The following is a 22416-nucleotide window of genomic DNA, read 5'->3' as shown; positions in this document are numbered from 1 at the left end:
TTCCACTTCTGGCTCATCGCCTGCTCTGCTGTGTGACAATTCTCCCTCTTGGTCTCAGTTTCCCCAGTTATCAAATGACAGGAATGGACTAGATGATCTCTCAAAGCCTTCCCACTTGGGCCTTTCAGTTTGATAAAGATTCTGGATTAAGAGATCCCTGACAAGACATCATACCTCACACTGCTAACTGGGTAGGATATGGGGTAGAGACAGGGAAAGGGTGCCCTGCCAAGGGATGAGACCCCAGAATGAGGCTGTCCTTTCTGCCTCAGGCTCCCTAGTCCCTGACAAAGGTTGTCGGGGTACTCTCACAGCCACAATTTCTGTCATTTGCAGCCAAAATTCAGGGCTGGAATAACTTTAGAGTCTATATACTATACAGTCTATAGTCTTAGCAGTCTATCCCAGTGATTTAAAAGTGCTCCAAAGGGCCAGAAGATCCTCAGAGATGCCCCCAGGGAGAAGAGAGGGGGCACGGAGGTGGGCTCTGGCGCCCTGCTCCGAGTCATCCAGAGCAGCCCCACTTTTAATCCATTTTTCACACTGGGTAGCTGCATGAGATTTTGCAGAAGAAAGGGGTTTGCTACTTAAAAAAAAACTTAAAAGCTTAGGACTCCTCATCTGGTCATGCCTTGCCCCTCCATGTGACCACCTGGCCTGAAGCTGCCTGCACTCCAGCAGAAGCCCACCTCCTAGAGGCAGACCAGCCCATCTGTGGGTGGCTCTGTGCCTAGTCTGCCTGAGGAGAGTGGGCCTCCCTGTCATGTCCCCAGAGGTCCAAGGACCATCCTCTGGAACCCAGAGTTGGTTCCACCCTCTTCCCCCTCCCCAGACCACCCATCCCATCCCAGTACCCTGTCCTGTACTTCAGGGACAAGGCTTCCGGTCTCCTCTTCAACCAAGCATCCCTCCTCTGGGGGGGTCACACTCTGGTCTGTCACCACTTTCTGGAAATACATGAACCACCCGGGTCAGGGCACAGCCCTCTAGATGAGGTGGCTCAGGAGGAAGGGTGGCCTTGCCTCTGATGGTAGCAAAGGCAATGATAAAGTGGAATGGATCAGACACTCACTGGGATGGACACCCAGATGGGAGCATGTGCTACTAAAACTGGGTGAAGCACCAGCCAAAACCCAAACCAAGCCAGAAGCTCCCATAGAAACCTTCTCTAGTTGCTTGCAGCTTGACAGGCTTGGGAGGGGCACCCCCCTGCTGGACACACAGGTGAGATGGACCCTGCGGGGAGCAACACCTTGACCAGTAACCTGGACAAAGCCAGTGGCGAGTCTGCAGGCAGCAGGGAGCCAGGGTAGTTGTGCGTTGGAATGCTCAGGATGTACAAAGCCACTGCTCCCAGAATGGCAGGCCCTGCTGTGAGCACTCACGTGAAGGGCTGGCCATCCAGACATACCATAAATAGTTATGTGGTAATGAACGCTCAAGTGTTTGCACGTGACATCTGGCCAGTATGCGTGGTTCCTGAACATGACATCAAGTGAGCAGTGACAGGCTTGGTCTCTCCGTTGCCAATAGTTTCCATCCTCCAATCCCTGAGGCTGGCGGGGTCATCCCTCCCTCCCACCCCATATCACATGGTCTCTCTCCTTAGTTGATAGCTCCATGTTCTATAGCAGCCACCTACCACCCTGCCAGCTCTGCCGACCCATTTGGACCACTCACCATCAATGACCCTCTTCACCCGCCATATCCGGAGCATGATAATGAGGCTGATGGCGTCCCAGGGGCTCCTGGGCCCATTGGCCACGGTGGACGCCACCATCGGGGCCAAGGACAGGATGATCACAGCCCCGTCAAACACCTGTGAGAGGAATTGGATTTCAGTGCCCTGGGCCACCTTCCTGAATGTCCCAGAAACAGGCAAAGCATCTGGTGCTGGCCAGTTTCTCCAGGAGGTCTGTTTCCACATCAGAAGGTCACCTTTATCCGTGGCTGCCTCTCCTGAAAGTCCTCAGTCTTTAGGGACCTCCCACTCACAGACATGCCCCTGAGCACTCTTTCCTCTTAGAGACCTCAGCCCATCCCCAGCCTTTGTTCAGATGGCCTTGGGTTGCTTCCAGCATCTTGTCCCTTGGGATGGGGCCTGCATTCCACGTCCCAGAGTTCCTGTTCCAGCCTTGCTGAATCCCTCACTGGCAGTGGGGGCTGAACGCAGGACCCTTCCCCTGGGGTAACAGGAGCCCAGAGCCTGTATCTCATTTCTATCTGGTGTTGAGTCTCTCACCGTGCAGGGAGGCAGGGCTAGGAGAGGAGGGGGCCCAGCACGGGCGATACAGCCTTGGGCTCTGACCTTCTATCTGCCTGTTCCAGCTTGGCCTTGATCTGTGACTTCCATGGGCCAGACCTCTATGTTTGCTCCCAGCATTAGGCCCAAAGAGGCTAAAATGTGGATGTTGGGTGGGGTTGGGGGTGAGGAAGCAGTTGGGCAGCAGACACTAACCACCTTGCCTTGTCCTAAGTGCACAAAACCCCCAGCAGCAGCCAGGCTTCCTTGGCACCTCATCTCTACCCACTGCACCCCACCCCCTACATGATGCAGAGCAGCTGGATGCTCTACAGAGTCACAGGCTGGGAGGTGCCTGTATGGTTTCCTGCCCAGCTCTCGGACCACCAGGCCATTTTAGAGTGGAATTACTTGTTTGAAAACACCTTTCACAGCTTTTCCAAATGATTCAAGAATAACTTTTCAAATTTTGCAGAATTTAGAGAAGTTTTAGACTGTCTCTTTGCCAGGAACCTTCTCAGTCTGCCCGCCTCCCGACCCTCAACAGCACAGCCACGGGGGCTCCTGCATCCACTGTGGGAGGACAGGGCCTTTTTGATGCTCCCACCCTGAGGTGGGTGGGACAGTGGCATTTTCCAGCTCCCAGGATGGCTAAGCGTAGGTAGGGGGTAGAGGTGGACACTGGCCTTTACCTCTATTTTGTTTTCGATGTAATCCCAGATCCCAAGTACTATAATCCGCAGAACAGTCTGAGGAGAGGAAATGAAAGAAGAGGTTATGTTTACTGCTCTCCAGCCCCTGCCCCTCCCCCTAGCAGAGAAGATTCTGGAACTCAGAATCAGGGTGGGCCGCTGCCTCCTTATTCAGTAATGGGAACCGTCTTCACTATCTGCTGAGTGTTTCTCAGACCACATGCCCTCTCCACCACAGGCCGAGTGCCTCAGCTCCAGTCTGCATCACCATCACCATCTGTGCAACCCCTCCCCACCACCTGCCCCTGCTCAACACCCTGCAGTGCAGAATATACCTGGATCCTTTGAAACAACACTCAAACCTGTCTCCCTCTCCAGAGTCATCTCCTGCACTCCTGTCATGCCACAAATCTACAAACATGCAAACTCTTTCCTCTTTCGCCTTGTCTTTGCATGTGGCAGACTGACGGTTCACTCCTCTTCCCTTTAATCTCTTCTCCTTTTATTTTAGAGACAGAGAGAGAGAGAGAGAGAGAGAGCGAGCATGCACAAGCGCAGGGAGGGGGAGGATGAGAGGGGGAGAGAGTGAGAATCTCATGCAAGCTCCATGCCCAGTGCAAAGCCTGACGTGGGCTCCATCCCATGACCCTGGGATCATGACCTGAGCCAAAATCAAGAGCTGGACACTCAACTGACTGAGCTACCCAAGTGGCCCTTTTCTCTCTTAGAGAATAATTGGATAATTAGCATGGTTACGTAGCCAAAGACGATACTTCCCAGCCCTGTAGGCACTAGGTTCCTTCTCCTCTTTCCCTCTTCCCAAAGACTAGAATGTGGGTGTGTAGGTATGGTGGTGAGCCATCTTCAGGTAGGGAGGGCAGGGCAAGATGAAGCATCCTGGGTCCCCACTAGCCCTACACCACCATGTCTGCTTTCACTGTTCACTCCACTTGTCCTTCTGTGAGAGAGAAATGAACCCTGCGTTGTTGAAGCCCCATTGTATTTTCTGTTGTCTTGTTAGAGCAGCTCGGCCTATGTGCTAACCATCAGGGCCATTTCCCTTCTCTGCCTGGAAAGGGCCTTCCTGTCCTTCTGGCATCTGCTCGAGTGTCACCTCTGTGAAGTTCTTCCACATTCCCCAGGCTCAGTGCCTATTTCCTTGGCATTCCTGTAGAACTTGAACACCAATAACTCTCCACTACACTTCATCATACCTTGTGGTGATTACCTCCCTGATCCCCCGATCAAGGCTCAAGAGACACTGATTTCTCTCCATTACCCCAAATCCCTGACATAGAGTAGACACTGAATGATTATACAGTTTGAGTGAATGAACAAATGCATGCATGAATGACTAATTCCTTAAAACCCTCAGTAATTCACTCCAATGCCGTGCCTTCAGGAGAGGCTTCCTCACCAACAGTACATCTTTCTACAAAGAGAATATTTAAAAGCTGGTCTCATATTACTGGTACATTTGTCTGTAGGCCCTTTCTTAAACCAAGATGACTAGTTCACAGTAATTCACACCAGGTGGTGTCCCTTCTCCCACACGCTGCAGTACAAGGCCAGCCATCTGGACTCAACAAAGCTGCAGAAAGCCCATGGATCTTCACCCACATTTATGCCACAAAAAGACTTAGCAGATAAAATTCCCCTCTTCCTTAGAAAAGACTATCCTGACTTCCATGAGGGCATGAGTAGGTGGGACACAGGTGGCATCTCTGAGAACAGAGAGGGTCATACAGCAGCCTGATGTCCGTTCCTACATGGCTTCCTTATCTCCAGGTTGGAGGACCCATGCTTCACTGCAAGACACTCTAAGTGAGTGGAGAGAAATCTGGGTTGAGGTCCAAGATATCCTGAAGTTACAGCTCAGTAACAGGCTGGTTGTGTAGCCTTGGGCAAGTCAAATCCCCTCTCTGGGCCTCAGTTTCCTCTCTGCCAGAGAGATGGGTTATAGGATATGAATCTTCCAATTCTTTATGAAACTAACCTTTGCCATGTACTCATACCAATAGGTGCCAGGCCGTGGGCCAGCCCTCCTTACATGTGATTCTCACTTTGCAGAAAGGGAAGCTGAAGCTCAGAGAGGTTAAGGAAGCTGCCTGGGGTCCCTCAGGCATTGCATGGTGAGCTGACATTTGGACTCAGAAGTTGACTCTGCATGTTACACTCAAGTGGCGTAAGAACACCACACATGGGCCTGGGTTTTGTTGTTGTTGTTGTTGCTGTTCATTCTAACTTGTGCTGACATTGAAATTTGGTGTTTGTCTCCTCTGAAATGTTACACCAGCCACATCTACTCCAAATTCCCAACTGTGAGGTTTCCAAGGCAAAAAGTCCAGGCCAGGACAGGGGGGAACAAGGCCTGGTCCAAATAGGACTCCTCTGGCTGCTGCTTCTCCTCCTTCTTTTTTCTGTTTCAAGATTGTGGTAAAATACACAGAACATGAATTTTACCATTTTAACTATTTCTAAAAGTGTACTGTGGGATTAAGTACATTCACATTGTCACACAACCATCACCACCATCCATCTCCAGAACTTTTTCATCATTTACATTAAATACTAACTACCCCCTCCCCCTCCCCCCTGCCCCTGTCAACCACCATTCTCCTTTCTGTCTCTGAGCCTCACTGTTCTGGGAACCTCATATAAAAGGAATCATCTCACTTCTCTATAAACAAGGCAGCAGCCCAGGGGATATGGGGTTGGGGGAGGAAGAGGGAGCTGGCCAGGCATGAGACTCAGCCAGACCCCCCCATGAGGGGATGAGCAGGCATCACACATGGAGCCCTGTGCTCCAGGAAGGGATGGAAGTTTAATGGGTGGATGACTGAAGTAGTGATGTATAAACAAGCAGAACAGCTGGAGCACTGGCTACCTGCCTCCCTCCAGGCTGGCTCATCCACATGGGATCTATCCTCTGAGGCCTGGCTCAGCTCACCCTCCTCTGGGGAAGCCTTTCCTTCCTAACCCAGCCCATGGAAACAGAACAGCCAAAGGCAGCCGTGGAAACACCTCCTGGTCCAGCCTCCTGGCATAGATGGGGAAATGGCGGCCTGGAGACAGCTGCTTCAAATCAGAGTCAAAGCCAGAATGAGAACGCAGCTCTGAAACACCCCACCTGGTGGCTTTCCCCTGCAGCATCTTTTGCCGAGATCCCTCATCCATGGAGACGGGGACCTGGCCACACTGCCCTGCCAAGGGCTGACCAATCCAGCGGTGGCTATGTTTCTCAACGTACAGGCAAGGACACACTGCTTCAGCAGCATCTGGGGATTTGTCTACAGTGCAGATTCCTGGGGTCTCATGGAGATCCAGATATCAGAATCTCTGGGTGCAGGGCCCAGGAACATGCGTTTTTAACAAACTTCCCCCAGGGCGCCCACCAGAACCACAGGGATGTATAAAGTGACAATTTCTCGAGTGAAAACAGGGAGGCTGCATGCCCTGATGCAAGAAGGAGAAAGAGCATTATATGAGGAGTCAAAAGTCTGATCCTCTTTCTGTTTCTGACCAGCCCTTACTGACCATGTGACATTGGCTGGAACAAAGGGCGACGAGCACCCCATGCTGCCTGCCTCCCCGAAGCTCCACGGGGAAAGACAAGTGCAGGGCAATGAGGTGGGACTATTTTATCACCCACTCCCACCCCTAGGACCCTCGGTCCTGCAATCCTGCCCCCCAAAGTTGCAAAGGGCTTTGAGGAAGCGTCCAAGGGAACCCAAATCCTCAGCTCCACCTGCCTCTTTCCCACCTGGGACTCAGGGTTTTCAGCCTCCTTTGTTCCAACCTTGCCTTCAGGAGACAAGGATGCTGTGACACGTGAGATAGGCCAAAGTCTTAGCAAAACTTCATGGATAGTATCATTTGAGTATTACTATAAGCCCAGCTCTTGTGCCATCTTACAGATGCAGAAACAGGCTCAGGGAGAAACAGATAAACAGGGTCCTCAAGTCCCTCTTCCTTCTACCACAAGTACCCTCATCTTTTCCCTCAGAAAGCCCTGTTTTCTGGAAGGATACTTCTCTTCTCTCCCCAGAGAAGGGATTCAGGCTTCAAGTAGCAGGAGAGCAGAGTGAGAACCTTGCATCTAATCCAGGCCCTGTGTTAGTCAGGTGGCAGCAAGGCCTCCTGCCCTTCCTGCTGAGGCCCAAGCCTCATGTTTTAGGGGACTGAGCTTCTCTCCCTGGGATAGGGTCTGATGAGCTCCTAGGGTTTGGGAACCTTGGGGGATACAGGCAGAAGCATCTGCTGGTCTGTAAGATGCCTCTATGCGAATTTTTCAAAGGTACTCATTTTCCAGGCAGAGGGAGATCCTGGTTCACAGCCTGGTGAGCTGAGCGGGGGCTGGCACCCTCGCTCTCTGCAAAGCCATTCTGAAACCAGGCCTACCAGCGGGGAGAACGAGGCAGTGCATGCCTGGCCCTGAGCCTGTGTCCCTGAAACCCTGCAGCTGGCCAGGGTTGGGAGGTGCAGGCTGGCCTAAGGAATACCCACAGTGCGTACTAGGTGCAGAGGGCTGGCCCCAAGCACTTCTTCAAGGAACAGATCTACTCTTGGGCAAATTTTCCCTGCAAAGAGAGCTGCTGGCTCCCTCCTCCAAGTAACCCCCAGACCCAGAGTTAAACTAGAGCAGCAAGAGGAAAACGTGGAATCCACATTCCAGTTATGAGGAAAAATTAAGAAATGTGGGAGGGGCTGAAAGCACTCCTGAATTGGTGTGCAGAAGAAAGGTTTTTGGGTAACAAGTGCAGGTTGAGGGGTGATAGTGGGGCAGCACAACAGTGTCTCCTAGGCTTAGGCATCGACAAAACAGGAGCAGAGGGACCAGCTTCACTCCTCCATCCGCACACAGTCAAAACCCATGGAGACAGAGCACGATGAGCAAGAGGGTGGCCTCTTGCCTAGGGATCGAAATGTGAGCCCCCTCCACATGCAATAGCCAATACCTCTGGGGGACATGGGTTCACAGGTCCCTGGTGCTAGGTTCATTTTGACAGGAGGTTCCCAGCTACCTTAAAAGAATGGGTACAAGACCTGTAGGGTAGAGAATGGGGTGGTGGACCACATGACCAAATGTCAGTCCCTTGAACACTGACTGTGTGCTCTCTGTGCCCACCCTGGGGTGAGAGGCAGACTGAAACACACAGATGTGCAAAGTTGAGTTCCAGAACTTCCACTTAACCTAGAAACCTTTTTAGTTTCCTCCATTCTAAAAAATCCCTCACTGACTCCATGTCTCCCTTAAGCCACTCTCCTCTCTCTCTCTCTTCTCCCAGGTTTTGAAGAGGTGTCTCCACTTAACCCACCGCAATCTGACATGAGCCCACCACAGCAGTGGAACCACTCACACCTTGGTTACTGATGACTATTTGTTGTCAGATCTCATGGATAATGTCCCGCAATTGATCTTAAGTCTGGCAGCGTGTGGGGCACTGAGCACATCCCTGCTCTTCAAGGACTCCTCTTTCCTCTCCAGGGAGCCGCATGCTCTGCGTTCTCCTCCCACTGCCCTGCCTATATCTTCTCGGTTACCTTTGCAGATTTCTTTTCCTCCCTCCATACCAAGATTATTTCCCAGGGCTCCAGTTTCTTCTCTTTTTCCTCCCCACATCCCTGGACAATCGTACCCTTGGCTGCAACTCCCACCAATATCCTGAAGCCCCCTAAGTCCATGTGTCCGGCTTAGGCCTCCTCCTGCTGCAGTTCTGACTTGGCAAACCCCATCACTATCCCCTCTCTGTCTTGTCTTCTCCACTGCCACACTCCCTCCCAACCCCTGGCCACCAGTGATGAACATTCCCAAGTCCCACAAAATACAGCTCTTTAGTTCATCTCCAGTTTGTCCCTTCCTCCATCTCTACTTGCACTTTCTGGTTCAAACCTTTAACCCTGCACAGCTGAGCCATGCCTCCTACATGGTCTCCAAATTCCAGTCTTCCTCCTTCCTCCAAACCCAGCTCTCAGGGTGATTTCTCTAAAAAGCCAATTTCATCATGCCCTATCATGTCCCTCTTCTGCCTGGAGGCCTCCCGGGTCTCCCCACCACCCTTGGATCAAGACCCCAACTCCTGAGCAAGGCGCTGAGGGGCCTTTGTGACCTGGCCTTGCCTGGGTTCTCAGGACATCTTGCCACGTCCACTGCCATAGTCAACAACCAGACACGTGGTGTCAGCTCACGGCTCTTGCCCTTCCACATTCTATGACTGCCATCTGAGGTGCTTCTATCTCACCCACCTGGAAGCTCACACATCTGCAGACAGATTCCTTCCCCTCTAAGGTCTTCCATCACTGCCTTAAGCTTGAACTTAAGCTCCTTTCCTGGCTCTCTCAATACACACATTTGCTTCCTAGCCAACTACAGCCAACTTACAACCCAGCACCACCTACAGTGCATCACAGAGTCACTTAGAAATGTTGGCTAAATGAATAAATAAATAAATAAGAGCTTCCATTTGTCAAGTGCCTCTGTATTAGGAGGGATGATGGTTAATTTTACGTGTCAACTTGACTGGACCATTGAAAAAGTTTCACTGGACATAGACCGAATTAACAGTAGTTGTCTGTGGGTGATGAGAATATGGGTGATTTTTATTTTCTTATTTTGGCTTGTTTATATTTTCTTAATTTTCTACAATAGCCGGAATTATCCTTGTAAACATGAAGATTATTTCATAAAAAAAAAAAAAAAAAAAAAAAAAAAAGATTATTTTGTGATTGGATAGAGCCTCAGTGCTTACTCTAATGTAGATGAAGCATGAGAAGTCACCAGGGACCCAACCTATGGATTCTCTTGTCTGGTGGCCTCCCAGCTCTTTTTGAATGCTACCCTGATGGCCCAGAATGAGGTCCCAGTCTGCTTCTGAGGCCAAGGGCCAGTGAGGACAGGCTTCTTTCCTACTAGGTACCTCCTCCAGGAGTTAGAAGTATCATCCCAGTTCTCCCCACTTGCCCAGATCAGTTGTTGCTAAGAATGTGGTGGTAAGGTGCATCTGGGTGGGTCAGTCAGATAAGCATAGGACTCTTGATTTTGGTTCAGGTTGTGATCTCGCGGTTCATGGGACTGAGTCCCAAGTTGGGCTCTGTGTTGACAGTGTGCAGCCTGCTTGGGATTTTCTTTCTGCCCCACTCCCTCAGTCTCTCTTTCTCTCAACACAAACAAACAAATAAAGGATGTGAGGTAAGCGGAACATTCTGGACCTGAAATTATTCCTAGAATCTCAGAGCTGGAGGGAGAACCTTAAATGTTATGTCACATGGCCCAACCCCTTTCCGTTGTTTTCATCCCTTATCCAGTAGCCCAATGAGTGGGTCATCTAGCCTGAGCCTGCAAACTTCCAATGACAGTGAGCTTGACACTATCTAAAGTAGTACATTCCAACTTGTCTAGAAAATTCATCTCTGTATCCGACTTTCACGCTCCCTAAGATCACTGCCAAGGTCATGGCAAATGAAAAAATGGAAATGAGATTTTGAAGAATAATTTCTCAAATGTTTATTCACTCCTTCAATGATGAGTGTTAGATGCCCAATCCCATACCAGGTAATCAGGGGAGACAGAAGAATATACTAAGGCTCCTGTCCTACTGCTCACAGCAGAAGGGGAGGCAAAACCTGGGCCCAAGGGAGTGAAATAACAATGGGTTCAGCTCAGAGTAGGGGAGGTCTACATGGGCTGGTGAGGACAGGATGCCTGAAAGAGGTGAAGGAGGGGGACCTGGGCTGAGCCTTGAAGGAAGGGAAGGTGTCAGAGACGCAGTAGCAAGCGGGACAGTCCTTCCAGGCAGAAATCACAGGCATTTCCAAAATAAGTACATGGAATTTGACAGGGCCACCACTAGCTTATGTGGTACCTCCATGCAAATGGGGAGGTTCCTGAGCCTATGGCGCCTCTATCTACTGAAAAACGGTTATGATACACTCACTTTACAAATGAGACATTTGGCTGCCATCTTCCAGGAAAGTGTCACAACACACGAACAGATCTATAATGTGAGTTACCCCCTTTCACGTCCACATAACCCTGCATAGTGGCATTTTTTTTTTTTTTTTAATCTCTGCACAGTACCAGGTGGGGCCTGGCTGGGGTGTGAGGACAAAGGGCTCCTGGCAGTGCTGAAAAAGCAGCAACAAGTCACTGCAGACTTGCTCTAGCGCCAGCCCAACAGAGGCAGGAGGCACAGGCTGGGGATGGCAGGATCGAACCTTCTAAATCAAGTCTGGTCCCTTTAGAAGTCCACTGCTCTGGGCTCTTACCCACTTCTTTCTCTTCAGTCTGTTTAAGGCATGTTCATAAACCTATCAGGCTTTTCCTGTGAGGTGGCGGGGCAGCTGCTGTTCACGTTACAGATGGGGCAAGGGAAGTCAGAAGTGGCAGGATGGGCAGGGACTCCCTCGGCTGGGGGTGAGGCAGGTCTGGGACCCTGATTTCCTTCCACCTCTCTGGAAGTTGGAAAGGGAGACAGAAATTAAACTCTCCCCTAAGGGCAAGCAGTGGCTCCACCTCAGGTGGGGTCAGGAAGGCAGCCTCTAGGACAGCTCCAATTCCTTCAGGTCAAAGATGGGGGAAGCCAAGACACGGAGAGAGGCGGTGACCTGCCCAAGGACATATAGCAAGTCAGTGGCCAAACAGGCTCCCTTCTGTTGAGTTCTCATGGGGCTCTGAAGGTACGCAATGGCATCCTCATCTCTCAGCATAAAGCATTCTACCACCCTCTTGCCTTCTGTGTGGTTACTGAGGCTCACTCCTGCTTGGAAGCAGCGGGTAGGAGGGGGACCCCCTCATGAATCCAGAATCTTGGGGTGACTGCTGATTTGCTAAGAGGCGGCCTTGGTTCAGTTCAGTTGGCACTGGCCTTCTCTTGGCACACGGCACAGGTAACAGGGCAGGACACACTCCCTCAAGACTGAGAGGCTGCCTTGGGAGAGGAGGTGGCCCTAAGAAGCCTTGATCAACTGATAGGTAGAAACATAAAACGTGGTCTATCCATCCAAAGGAATAGTATTCAGATGTAACAGGAGTGAAACACTAACCCATGTTACAATGTGAGTAAACTTGAAAACATGTTGATATAAAAGACCATGTATTTTGTGATTCCATTAATATGAAATATCCTGAATAGTTAAGTTCACAGACACAGAAAGCAGATCAGTGGTCGGCAAGGGTTGGGTAAAGGTGGAATGGGGAGTGACTGTGTAATGGGTTTGGGGCCTCCTTGAGAGTTGAGGAAAATGCTTGGGAACTAGAAAGAGGTCATGTACAACACTGGTTATGCACTGAATGCACTAGAGGGTAGAGTTTAAGGAGTTATGTTATGTGCAAGCACCTGGGTAGCTCAGTCATTTAAGCATCCAACTCCTGATTTCAGCTCAGGTCATGATCTCACAGTTCGTGGGTTCGAGCCCCATATTATGTAAACTTTACCTCAATAAAATAATAATAATAATAGGAGGAGGAGGAAGAAGCAGCTGTTGCCACCACTGCTTTGAGGCTCCTATCTAGAGGGCCAGCCATGGGTCAGCTATTTCTTCTTCCAGGAAAAGAGCTGGGCTTCTCCAGATCCCCCCACACCCAGCATTAGGGGACAGGGCCAACACCTCGTGGCCTGCACTGGAGCTCTGCTGCAGGGTGGCCCAATCTGGCCAGGCCCTAAATCCTTGTACAGTCAGGAAGAGAAGCAGCTGGACCCCTGGCTGCACGTGGCTGGCCAGTCCTGGTGTCAGCCAAGGGTGGGGCAGCCTGTGTTTTTGCAAACACCATTTGTACAATTCTCCATCTGGATCCCAAAGGCTCTGCTCGTTCTTGGGTGCTTCAGAGCCATCTGGAATATCAGGGCCCAGGAAAAGTTCGAGGGCACCCGCTTTCACCTTGGTCACCTTGGGACCCCACACAGACTGCTCGACTGAGGGAGACTCGCTCTTACCACTTTGAGAAGCATCTGTCTCACTGGAAAATAGCACAGCCTGTTTGAACAGATGTCCTCAAACTAAGCCCAAAGCAGCCTCATGCTTCCCTTCTTTGAGTCTAGATCTGTCCTCTGGGGCCTGCACAGAACGGAGTAACCCATCTTCCCTGAAGGAGCCCTCAGAGCACAGAGATGGGCAAAGGACGACATGGAGCACTTACACACCCACCTTCTGGTCCAGCCTGTCACTCCTGCAGACCCTGGGCAGCTTTCCACGCCTTCCCAGGCCTCAGTTTCCCAACTTGTAAAATGTCACACCCACATTCTGGGTTGTCCTAAAGCTCAGTGGAGACAAGGAGTGGAATATTGCTCCGAACAAGTCAAAAGGTACCACGGCATCAGGAGCCCTTTGGGTCAAACCTTTGTAGAATTTGTCTGTGAATTAACACCCACGCATTAAGTCTAACCAGTCTTGGAGTCCTGGAGAGACCCCCCACCTGTGGCCCAGAGACATATCTCTGGGTATTTCCGGAGGAAGTATTTCCCACTCAGCCTTGAAGGAGTGATATGGACGTCACACTAGAGGAGGATGAGCCAGTAGCACTGGGTCTGGGGTCAGATGCACTGTAGGGTTGGACTTCTTCTTTCTCAGCTCCTGGCCCTGGCAGCCCTTCTCCAAGATTCTCTGTCCCCTCACAACCTGCTGGCACCAGGACCACAAAAATATGCAGCGGTGACAGACCAGATTAGGAGCCCAGAAGCCTGGGCCCAGTTTGGGCTAGAATTGGCTGTGTGACCCCAGGCTGCTCCCCTTGTCCGTGTGATTTTTTAAAAGGGTACAACTGGCATTTTCAGGGGGCAAATACACTGGCGTGGTGCACTACTCAGGGAAATTGGCTGCCCTGGCCTTTCTCACCGGAGGTGCCCCGGTCACACAACTCCAAACCCTCTGAGGAACAGGCTAGGGGGACATCTATGAGGCTATTCTAGCCCCTTCTGATGCTTGGTTCTTCCGGGCACTCCATGACATGCGAGAGCCCAGGCTCATGAGCTGGGCTGCCTCATCACAAGATCACTGTCCCAGCCCCTGTGTTCATGCTGGTCAGGGTGTGCTGGGGAGACAGATCTCTCCTGTTACTCTACTGCTAGCTCTCTGTTGCTCCACCTGTTACTCTTCTCTTACTACCTTGTTACAGCTCCACCCAACCCTCTCTTCGACAAGGTCCAAGGTCAGGGGCACAGTCATTCTCCTCCAGCTGGGCCTGTGGGAAGCCCCAGGCCCATCCCCCTCTGGATGTGTGAATGGGAGTGAGTGGGGGGTTTGAGACTGAGATTCCTTTGCACAGGGGCTTGTCTGTTTCAGGTGGCTTGTCTCCGGCAGTGACAGGAAGGGAATGCCAAATTCACGCTGGGTAATAAATTCTGCAAAGGCAATAAAACCAAAGCGGAGGGATAGATGGAAGAACCGCAACAACTGATTAAACATTTTTGTTGGCAGTCACAGACACATGACACATTTTCTGAGGTTTGTAGCAAGGAGACATCTGGCCTTGGCCCATGTGTTTGTGGGAGGGAATCATGGTGAGTGGAGGCCAGGGAGCTGGAGAGGGCAAGACCCTAAAAAGGCAGCAGGCTGGGAAGCAGGCACTGTTTAGGGGGTACTGAGGCACCTCCAGGGCAGCGGTCTCAGCGAGCTGCTTGAGACACTCCCAGGAGGGGCAGTGTCAGGATCTGCCCCCACATTCACAGCTTCAGGCCCAGGCTTGCCTGGCAATTCCGTGGACTGCAGGAGTCGAGGCCTGGAAAGAGAACGCTTTGTGCTTGGAACGCCTGCTGCCCAGCCCCACACCCAGACTCAGGGTTCTGGACTGAAGGCCTGAGGCCAACCATCCCCTGATTTTTGCAGGGTATCGAGGGCCATCATATAGGGCCTCCAGCTGGCCCAGAAGAGGACCTTGGGACTCTTAACTCCCTGGGTTTCCTGATCAGGTCTCAAAATATTCTGTACTTCCATACCTTCACTCATGAGGTTCCTTTCCCACTTCATCCATCCACTTCATGAGGTTCCTTCATCCCACTTCAACCTGTCCTTCAAGGTTCTGCTGTGCTCTGAGACCCAGAGGCCCCTTTGCCACCAGGGAAGCAGCACCCACTGATCTGTATGTGTGTGTCTGTGTCTGTGTGTGCATGCATCTTCCCAACAGGCTCTTTGCCTTTTCTCCCCTGCCATTCTCCCCATGCGTGCTGCCACTGAAATGCCCCACTGGGGCTCTGCGTGAGCTAATGTGGACCTGTGGCAGTGGTGGTAGAGCACATGGGTGGAGAGGGGCAGTGACCAGCCACCTGACTTAGACTAGCCTTCTGCTCTCTTGAGAAGAACCGGATTTCCACATGCAACTCTCCAGTCCCTCAATGACCAGCCACTGCTCACAAGATAAAGCCCAGCCTTGCCAGTCACCCTGGGAGACCCCGCCTGCAGCAGGCCCAAGTCAACAGCACTGAAATGCAGGCCAGGGTATCACTGTGACAGTCTGGAAACTGCTTGAAAGAAGTGTCACGCACCCTTGTGTAAAGGCAGAGCAATGTCCTGGGATCTGGTTTACCACATATTTCAGTCCCACGCTGGGCTACCAGCTGGCATTAAACCCAGTGCCCACAAGGCCCCAGGAGCTTTTCCCCTCTCACACAGAGATACTGACTTAGGTATCTCACATAGAGATACCTCTCACATAGAGATACCTGACACATAGAGATACCGACTTAGGCTTTACTGGCTGACTTGATAAAGGGAGCCTCTCACCCCTGATCCCACCACTTTGTTCATGTGCCCCTCTGTTCATACCAAGGGGGCAGCTCTCGGCCTAGCCAGACCCCATGGTCCTGCAGCACCTGCTCAATCCACTGGCCAGGCATGCAACTCCATCCTCTCTGCCCTCTGCAGGCCTGAGCATCCCCCCTCAAGGGGCAGCTTCCAAACTGCTCTCTCTACCTCCAGGCCCCCGAGGCATCAGCCCAGACTCTTATCTATAGCTCCTTACTGTAAACATGACCATTTGCTCTCCTTCAGCTACGCCCTACTCAGTCTCACCTTCACAAATGTCATTCCTGCCCCTTACTTGGACAACACCTGCCCATCCTCTCATATTCCATGCAGGGGTCACCTCCTGGGGCCCAGGCCTCCCTGAAGGGGTCGACAGCTGCCCCTCCAGCGTCATTTCCCAGCACAGAGCTCAGTTCTCTGTATTGTTTCTCCTTCTTTGCAGCCTTGAGGGCTAGAAGAGGGCTGGATGCTAGTAAATATTTAGAGAATAAAGCTTGGTCTCCCCAGGGCAGGAGTTGCCCTACAGAAGTACCAGGGCCCCAGTCTTTACCTACCTCTGAGAAGAACACAGAGAGAATGACCAGACTGATCCAGTGAATTATGCCAGCAAACTGGAATGCACTGGAAACTGCAATGAACACAATAATGGACCAATTTTAGGCACAAGGAGTTAGGTGCGTTGATAGAGGACCTTCACAGCGTGGAGGCAGACCTCTGCGAGCCCGGGGCCCGCTCATGTGAACATTTGGATCCGGACAGAATCAGGCCAGAGAACATCCAGGGCAGCTTTAAGTGGTGTCTGCGATGGAGCTGGTAGGAGGGTGCGGGGCCAGTGGTGCTGCTCCTCCCTCTGTCTGTCCCCCCATAGGCCATGCCTCAGAATTCTAGCTCAGTCCCATCAGCTATGGTGGGCTGTGAGCTATAGCCATCCTCCCAGAAAGGAGCCCTCCAGAAGGGGGCTTATCAAGACATTCGTGGCTGTCAGAGCTGGGTAGGCAGCTTCAGTCAAGTCTACCTGAGCTTTCGGAAACCCTTACCACAATTCACAGCCAAAGCTCTGGGCACTGGGTGGGACTCAAAGCGAGCTTGCTTTGAATTTTCACTGTGAAAACCCTGATGTAGAGATGGCTATGCTGGCAGGGGTATTTGGGGTGAGGCTGGAGAAAGGCCTGGAAGAGGGAGCTGGGCCTGGTAGGGAGATGTCACCTCCTGAACATGACAGCTCAAGCAGCTGGGGTCTGCCATGATTCCAAGTTGCTCCATTTGCCCTCCAGACTCCATAGTGAAGTGGGGAGAGCCATCAGCCCCTGAAAGCTCCCAACCCACCTTCCACCAGACAATCCTTAGAGTTAAGGCGCTATCTCTGGAAGACCCCTTTAAAATACGGGAGCCATGGCCAACTTCAGAGCCTAATCAAGGTGTAGTTTATCAGGTAATGACGCCAAAAGCAGGGCTCTGAGCCCAGGACAAGGGTTAGGTGGGCTCTGATAGAGAATGGATGGGAGGGGATGCTTTCCAGAAGGCAGGCCTGAAAGACAGACAGGCAGAGCAGTGGGCAGGGCCAAAACAAGGTGGAGGAATGCTGCCAAGAACAGGCCTACATTGCTTCTCTGCTGGTCAGGCCTGCTTAGCATGTAGCTCAGAATTCCCTGGGGGCTAAAAGAAAAGTACCCCAGGCAGGACTCAGTGGGGAAGGCTGACCTGAAAGAGAGGAACCCAGAGCCTCCCCCAAAGCTCTGGGATCACAGAGTGGGCAGAAGCCAGAACCTGGAGCATGTCTGGGAGAGAGAGGCTGCGGTACCAGGTTCCAGGTGGGAGACCTCAGGGTCCCCTGGTATTGGGCCAATGTGACCGACCCTTAGAAGCTGGGGCCTGGAGGCACCGTGGATTCTTTCCATCCCAGGCCACATGAATACTAGTGGGAACCGAGAGTCTGAGGCCTGTGTGACTCTGAAAAGACCTCCAGATGATTCTGAAAACATAAAATCTCTCCCCATTATTTCTCAAATGAATTCCTGTGCCTTTTTTTACGGTTTGCTTTAGAAGAGCAATAAATCTCTGATTGTGCGTTTTATGGAATTTAAGATGCCTTTTATGAGCTGCTATTGGATCTCCCACCAAAATCAATCTCCTGGATACTTAATTTTAAGCAAAATTCCAGTGTCGGCCAGGTTCTCAGTTCTATTCAATGCCTTGTCACAACCTGAGCAGCCGAGGGCCCCAAGTATAACCTACAACAGGGAAAGAAAGACTCTGTTATGGCCAGACCTCATAAAAAGCAGACATATGGATGAGTGGGAGGGAAAGTATACAACATGGTTTAATTGAAGACAGGTTGAGTGTAAAATCAGTGCTGGTCACTTTATGCTGGAAGATACTTTGATTGGAACCAAGGGGCCACCAGCTGCACAAAACCCAATGAGGCTTATCAGACAAAAGCAATTCTGTACTGCCTGTCATCCTCTCTAGAGAGTAGGGAGGGCTGATAGGGCATGGAAGGAGCTTTGATGGACCCTGAGTACAGAGGCTCCAGGAAAAGAACTGGGGGCATTTGAGAAAACAAGTCTAAGATGACTGACTGGGTTTGAGGATGGATCTATAGTTCTACACTTTGCCAATGGTGGAATCTTGCAGGCCAAAAATTTTATCTTTTTTTTTTATTTGCATTTGTATAATCCGCCTTCTGAATTGGGGAAATATAGGGATCCAGGAGCTCTAACAGAAACTGCTCACTCATCTGAAGCCAAGAGTAAAGACACCTGGCTCTCCCCAGAGAGCCAGATAGGGGTCTGCGAGGGGGAGGGGCAAGAAGTGGGCACCTCCCAACAGCCATATTGCCATGGGACATCTAGAAGGACAGAAGAGGTAGCAGACAAGCCATTGACTGCCATGTGCATCAGGCTCCCATAAACACAAGACTAGAACAAACACCAAGACACTATGGTGGGAAAAAAACTGGCCATGCCATTAAATGGCCTGATGGCTTGAAGACCCTTACCTAGGGAAAGTCTCTAACTTCTCCAAATCTTAATTCCCTTGCCTATAAGGTGAGATAAAATCAGTCATGCCACCTCACAGGGTTGCTGTGAGGGTCAAATGTATGGAAAAGTCCTTTCAAAATGATCACATTATGTGTAAATAACACTGCCAAATTATGGCTGGATAAAAACACAAGCAACCATATCATCATTGTGGTTGCTATTATTATTAGTTAGTAGAAGGTGATATGCCTCCACACATGAGAACTCTCTTTAAGATACAGAAAAGTCCAACCTGGAGAATTCCAAATGGGAACAATAAAAAGAAAAGTGCATACAGGGGTCCCCAACATTTTTGATCTCATCAGTTTCTGATCACGGAATGCTAGGGAGGGGGACTGGAGAGGCCACATTGGGTAGAAAGGGGCAAACAGGTACTTGGGGGGACAGAGAAAGAAGTTGTCAGATTTCCTCCCCGGGCAGTAATCCCCATGAGCCATGGGGCCAGGGTCATAACAGTGGCATTGGGCTGGGGGCATATTGCACTGCTGGTTGGGGACCCCTGATGGATGCACACTGAATATTGACATCATATGTATTTGCATATGTATCTCTCTTGCTACTCACACTGGAGAAGCTTTATATCTATTAGAAGTTCCAGAGTCAGGAGAATCACCACCAATATTACACAGGCTACCAGGAAACTGTTGAGACTTGCACTGAGCAAAAATACCTGCCACACGGCTGCTCTCTTCCCACAGCACGGCTTCAGCCAGGTAGACCTGTGGGGACAGAAGAGGGAGAGGAGGTAAGATCCTGGCCACAGCCCTGGTCCCAAACATACCCTCATCATTCCTCCCAGGCTCTACGTTTCCCAGCAAAATGCAACCTTATTCAAGAGGCCACTGGGTAGAATCACAAAGAGCAAAACCAATCATAAAAAGGTGCAGCTAGGCTTATAGGCTGACCTGGGCAACACACAGCATCCATCTGGGTTTCAGTCTCCTCATCTTTACAGTGGGTGTGAAACCCACATTTCATGGGCTTCTTGCAAACACTGGAGATCACAAAGGTCAGTGGAGAGCCTGGCTAGGTGTAAGAACTGCATGAAAACGAGCTGTTATTACTGTCTGTCTGTCTAGTCGTGGAACCTAGCACAAACTCTGCATTTAGGAGACCCTCAGTTCGCCTCTAATGAATGATTGATAAATTAATGAATGAATTTTCAGTGGTTTTCAGCTATATAAGAAGAGATCTGAGCTAAATCCCTATTTCTCAGAGGGGGTTGTATGGAATCCTAGTTCCACAGAATGTTAATGGTTGTTACTTGATAATTCTATGGTTGGATAGGTTTTGGAAAATTGGGGTCAAAGTCAAATGGCTATTTTTCTAGGCAGGACATTGCAGTGCCTTTAATATGTTATTTTACATCATCATGCTCAAAAGGGATTATAGTATCAGTGCTTTCCAAACTTGCTGGACAGCACCCTCATGTCACAGGGCATCTGGTGGGACTAGTGCTTCATGGAAGATCTTTTCGGAAACCCTGCCTAGATGATCTTGAACCACAGGTAGAGATCAAGTCACTGAGGATGGAGTTTTTCTTGAGTAGGACTGGAAGTGGGAAGGAGGTGAAAAACCTCAGAGCTGGGGCAGGCATTTGATGTACTCCCTTCAGGAACACAAGATCCTGGGAAAAAGAGGTGCCTCTGAGGGGGCAGGTGGTATTGAGGCCAAACCTCATTGCTGTCTTGAGGAAGAATTAGGCATCCTGAAGTAGCAGAGACAGTGCTAGTCAGGGAGTCCCCACTTCTGGCTCCACCTTCAGACACACAGGACTATGTGTGAAGGTTATCTGTGCATTTCAGGCCTCAGCCTCCCATTTGTAAAACTCCTTAACTCCTAGGATTGTTGCAAGTTAAATGAGGGAATGTATCTGATCTATAAAGCACCATGGAGCTGAAATGGATTGCTAATGATGATGATGATGTTGGAAAGTTATTTGATGACCCAGACAGCTGGCTGTCCCCATCCTCTGCACACAGGGACGCTTTATAACTAAAGCGTCCGCTGAAGTGGGTCAGGGCCCAATGCCCTGAAGATCCTAAAGTGTCACTGGAAGAGGGAATTCTGAGATGCTCTCTTCTCCCCAAAGGAATACTGTGAGTGCTTCAAGGAGGAGTTTCTCCCTCAGAATCCATCTAGGGAAAGCTTGACGGAGCCCCCAGTTGTTGGAAGGTGGTACAAAGCTCATGGCTCTTCAAAAAACCTGGCAGGAAATTTGGCTTATTCAAGTCTTTCTGGAGAGTTTCCAAAACCTATGGGAATGACAGGTGCTGTCGTGGTTCTAAGGGAATGCAAAGACTCGGGGGTTCAGTCTCCAGCCTCAGGGATCTGGTCCCACAAATAGGGGTAGAAGGATTTCAACAGGTGATTGTGGAAAAGGAAGAAGGTATTTTGGACAGGGTTGAGAGGGGACTGATGTGAGCCCCACCTGGCCCAAGAGTATGGGGTGAGGATGAGGAGACCAGCCAGGCCAGAGAAAGTTCTCACTAAGGGACAAGCAGAAGACAGGGAGACAAAGGTGAGTGGAGACCAGATTGTGAAGGCCATTGATGAATGCCTCCATCACTCACTGCAGATGGGTTTCAAAGTCTGATGCAGAAACACTTCTCTCCAACTTCTTGCAGACTCACATGGGCCAACCCATAAGCAAGAGGCTACAGGGTAGATCCCAAACTGACATCATATGGAGCTCAGTAGGGTTGCCAGATAAAACACAGAACATCCAGTTAAATCTCAGATAAACAATGAACAATTTTCTAGTGTGAGTATATCCCAAACATTGCATAGTAATACTAAAGAAAGTATTCATTGTTTATTTGAAATTCAACTTTAACTGGGTGTCCTGTATTCAGGGCAGAGGGGTGTTGAGGGGGCCTGGTAAGGGTGGCTGTGATTTGGTCAGGTGAGAAGCCAGTGCCTGTGAAGGAAAGGCCATGAGAAGGGCCGCCAGACAGAGGACTAGGTGTGTCTGTCCAGGGTGGGCAGGAAGGAAGGACAGGGGCGCCGAAGCCTCCACCTCACAGCTCAGAGGGACGGAGCCCCAGAGAAGCTTAGAGGCTGCTGCCCACAGGTGCTATCAGCTGCGTGTGGTTATGAAAGACCCTTTGAACTGTAAGATCTCTTTGGTCATCACTACTCAGCTGACCTCTCCTGATTCATCTGCATGTCTCACCTACTCCCCCTTCTTCCTCTCCCAGTGTGACATTCCTGCCCCCACTTTCCAGTGGCCCTATTTTAATCTTTCACACCTCTCTTGTGGCTCATCACTTTCCCTCCCGCCCTCCTGTCAAGTTCTCCCAGATCACCGGATCACTGATCACTGCAAGCACTGTCATTGCCATGCCCCAAAGCAGACATCGCTCCAGTTCCACATCTTCTCGAAAACCCAGTCCAGTTACTTGTGGCCCCTAAAAATGATGGCCTTTCACTGTCATCTGAAATGTGACGCAAGCACCTCCTGCAGTTATAACTAAAGAGGGGAGCTGCAAGGGCCGTTTGCCTGGGCCGGCGTCACGGTGAGCAGCGAGCAGGAAGACGTTAAACGGAAGGAGCCTGCACGTTAAACGGAAGGAGCCAGGCCATGTTTTGGCCTCTGTGCCTTGTATACCCCAGGAGAATGGCATACGCCCCTCAGAGTCTGCTCCTTCTACCTCAAGCACAAGGTTCCAAAGAGAGAAGAGGATGAAACAAACTATTTGTTTCC

The 22416-nt window shown here is 50.7% G+C and overlaps 1 protein-coding gene across 1 annotated transcript in view; it reads right to left on the bottom strand.

Moving 5' to 3' along the window:
• The window catches only part of TMEM266 (transmembrane protein 266), a 125604-nt gene that overhangs the window by 32062 nt on the left and 71126 nt on the right, over positions 1–22416 (bottom strand). Inside the window, exons 4-7 of the mRNA XM_045448970.1 lie at positions 19275–19429; positions 16224–16297; positions 2935–2991; positions 1681–1819 (exon numbers count right to left, since the gene is read on the bottom strand). Of these exons, the coding sequence (XP_045304926.1) occupies positions 1681–1819; positions 2935–2991; positions 16224–16297; positions 19275–19429 (425 nt within the window). The remainder of the gene's footprint in view (positions 1–1680; positions 1820–2934; positions 2992–16223; positions 16298–19274; positions 19430–22416) is intronic.

This window comes from Leopardus geoffroyi, chromosome B3, assembly GCF_018350155.1.
Source record: "Leopardus geoffroyi isolate Oge1 chromosome B3, O.geoffroyi_Oge1_pat1.0, whole genome shotgun sequence".
Classification (NCBI taxonomy): domain Eukaryota; kingdom Metazoa; phylum Chordata; class Mammalia; order Carnivora; family Felidae; genus Leopardus; species Leopardus geoffroyi.
This window is presented reverse-complemented; position numbering and strand designations above follow the sequence as displayed.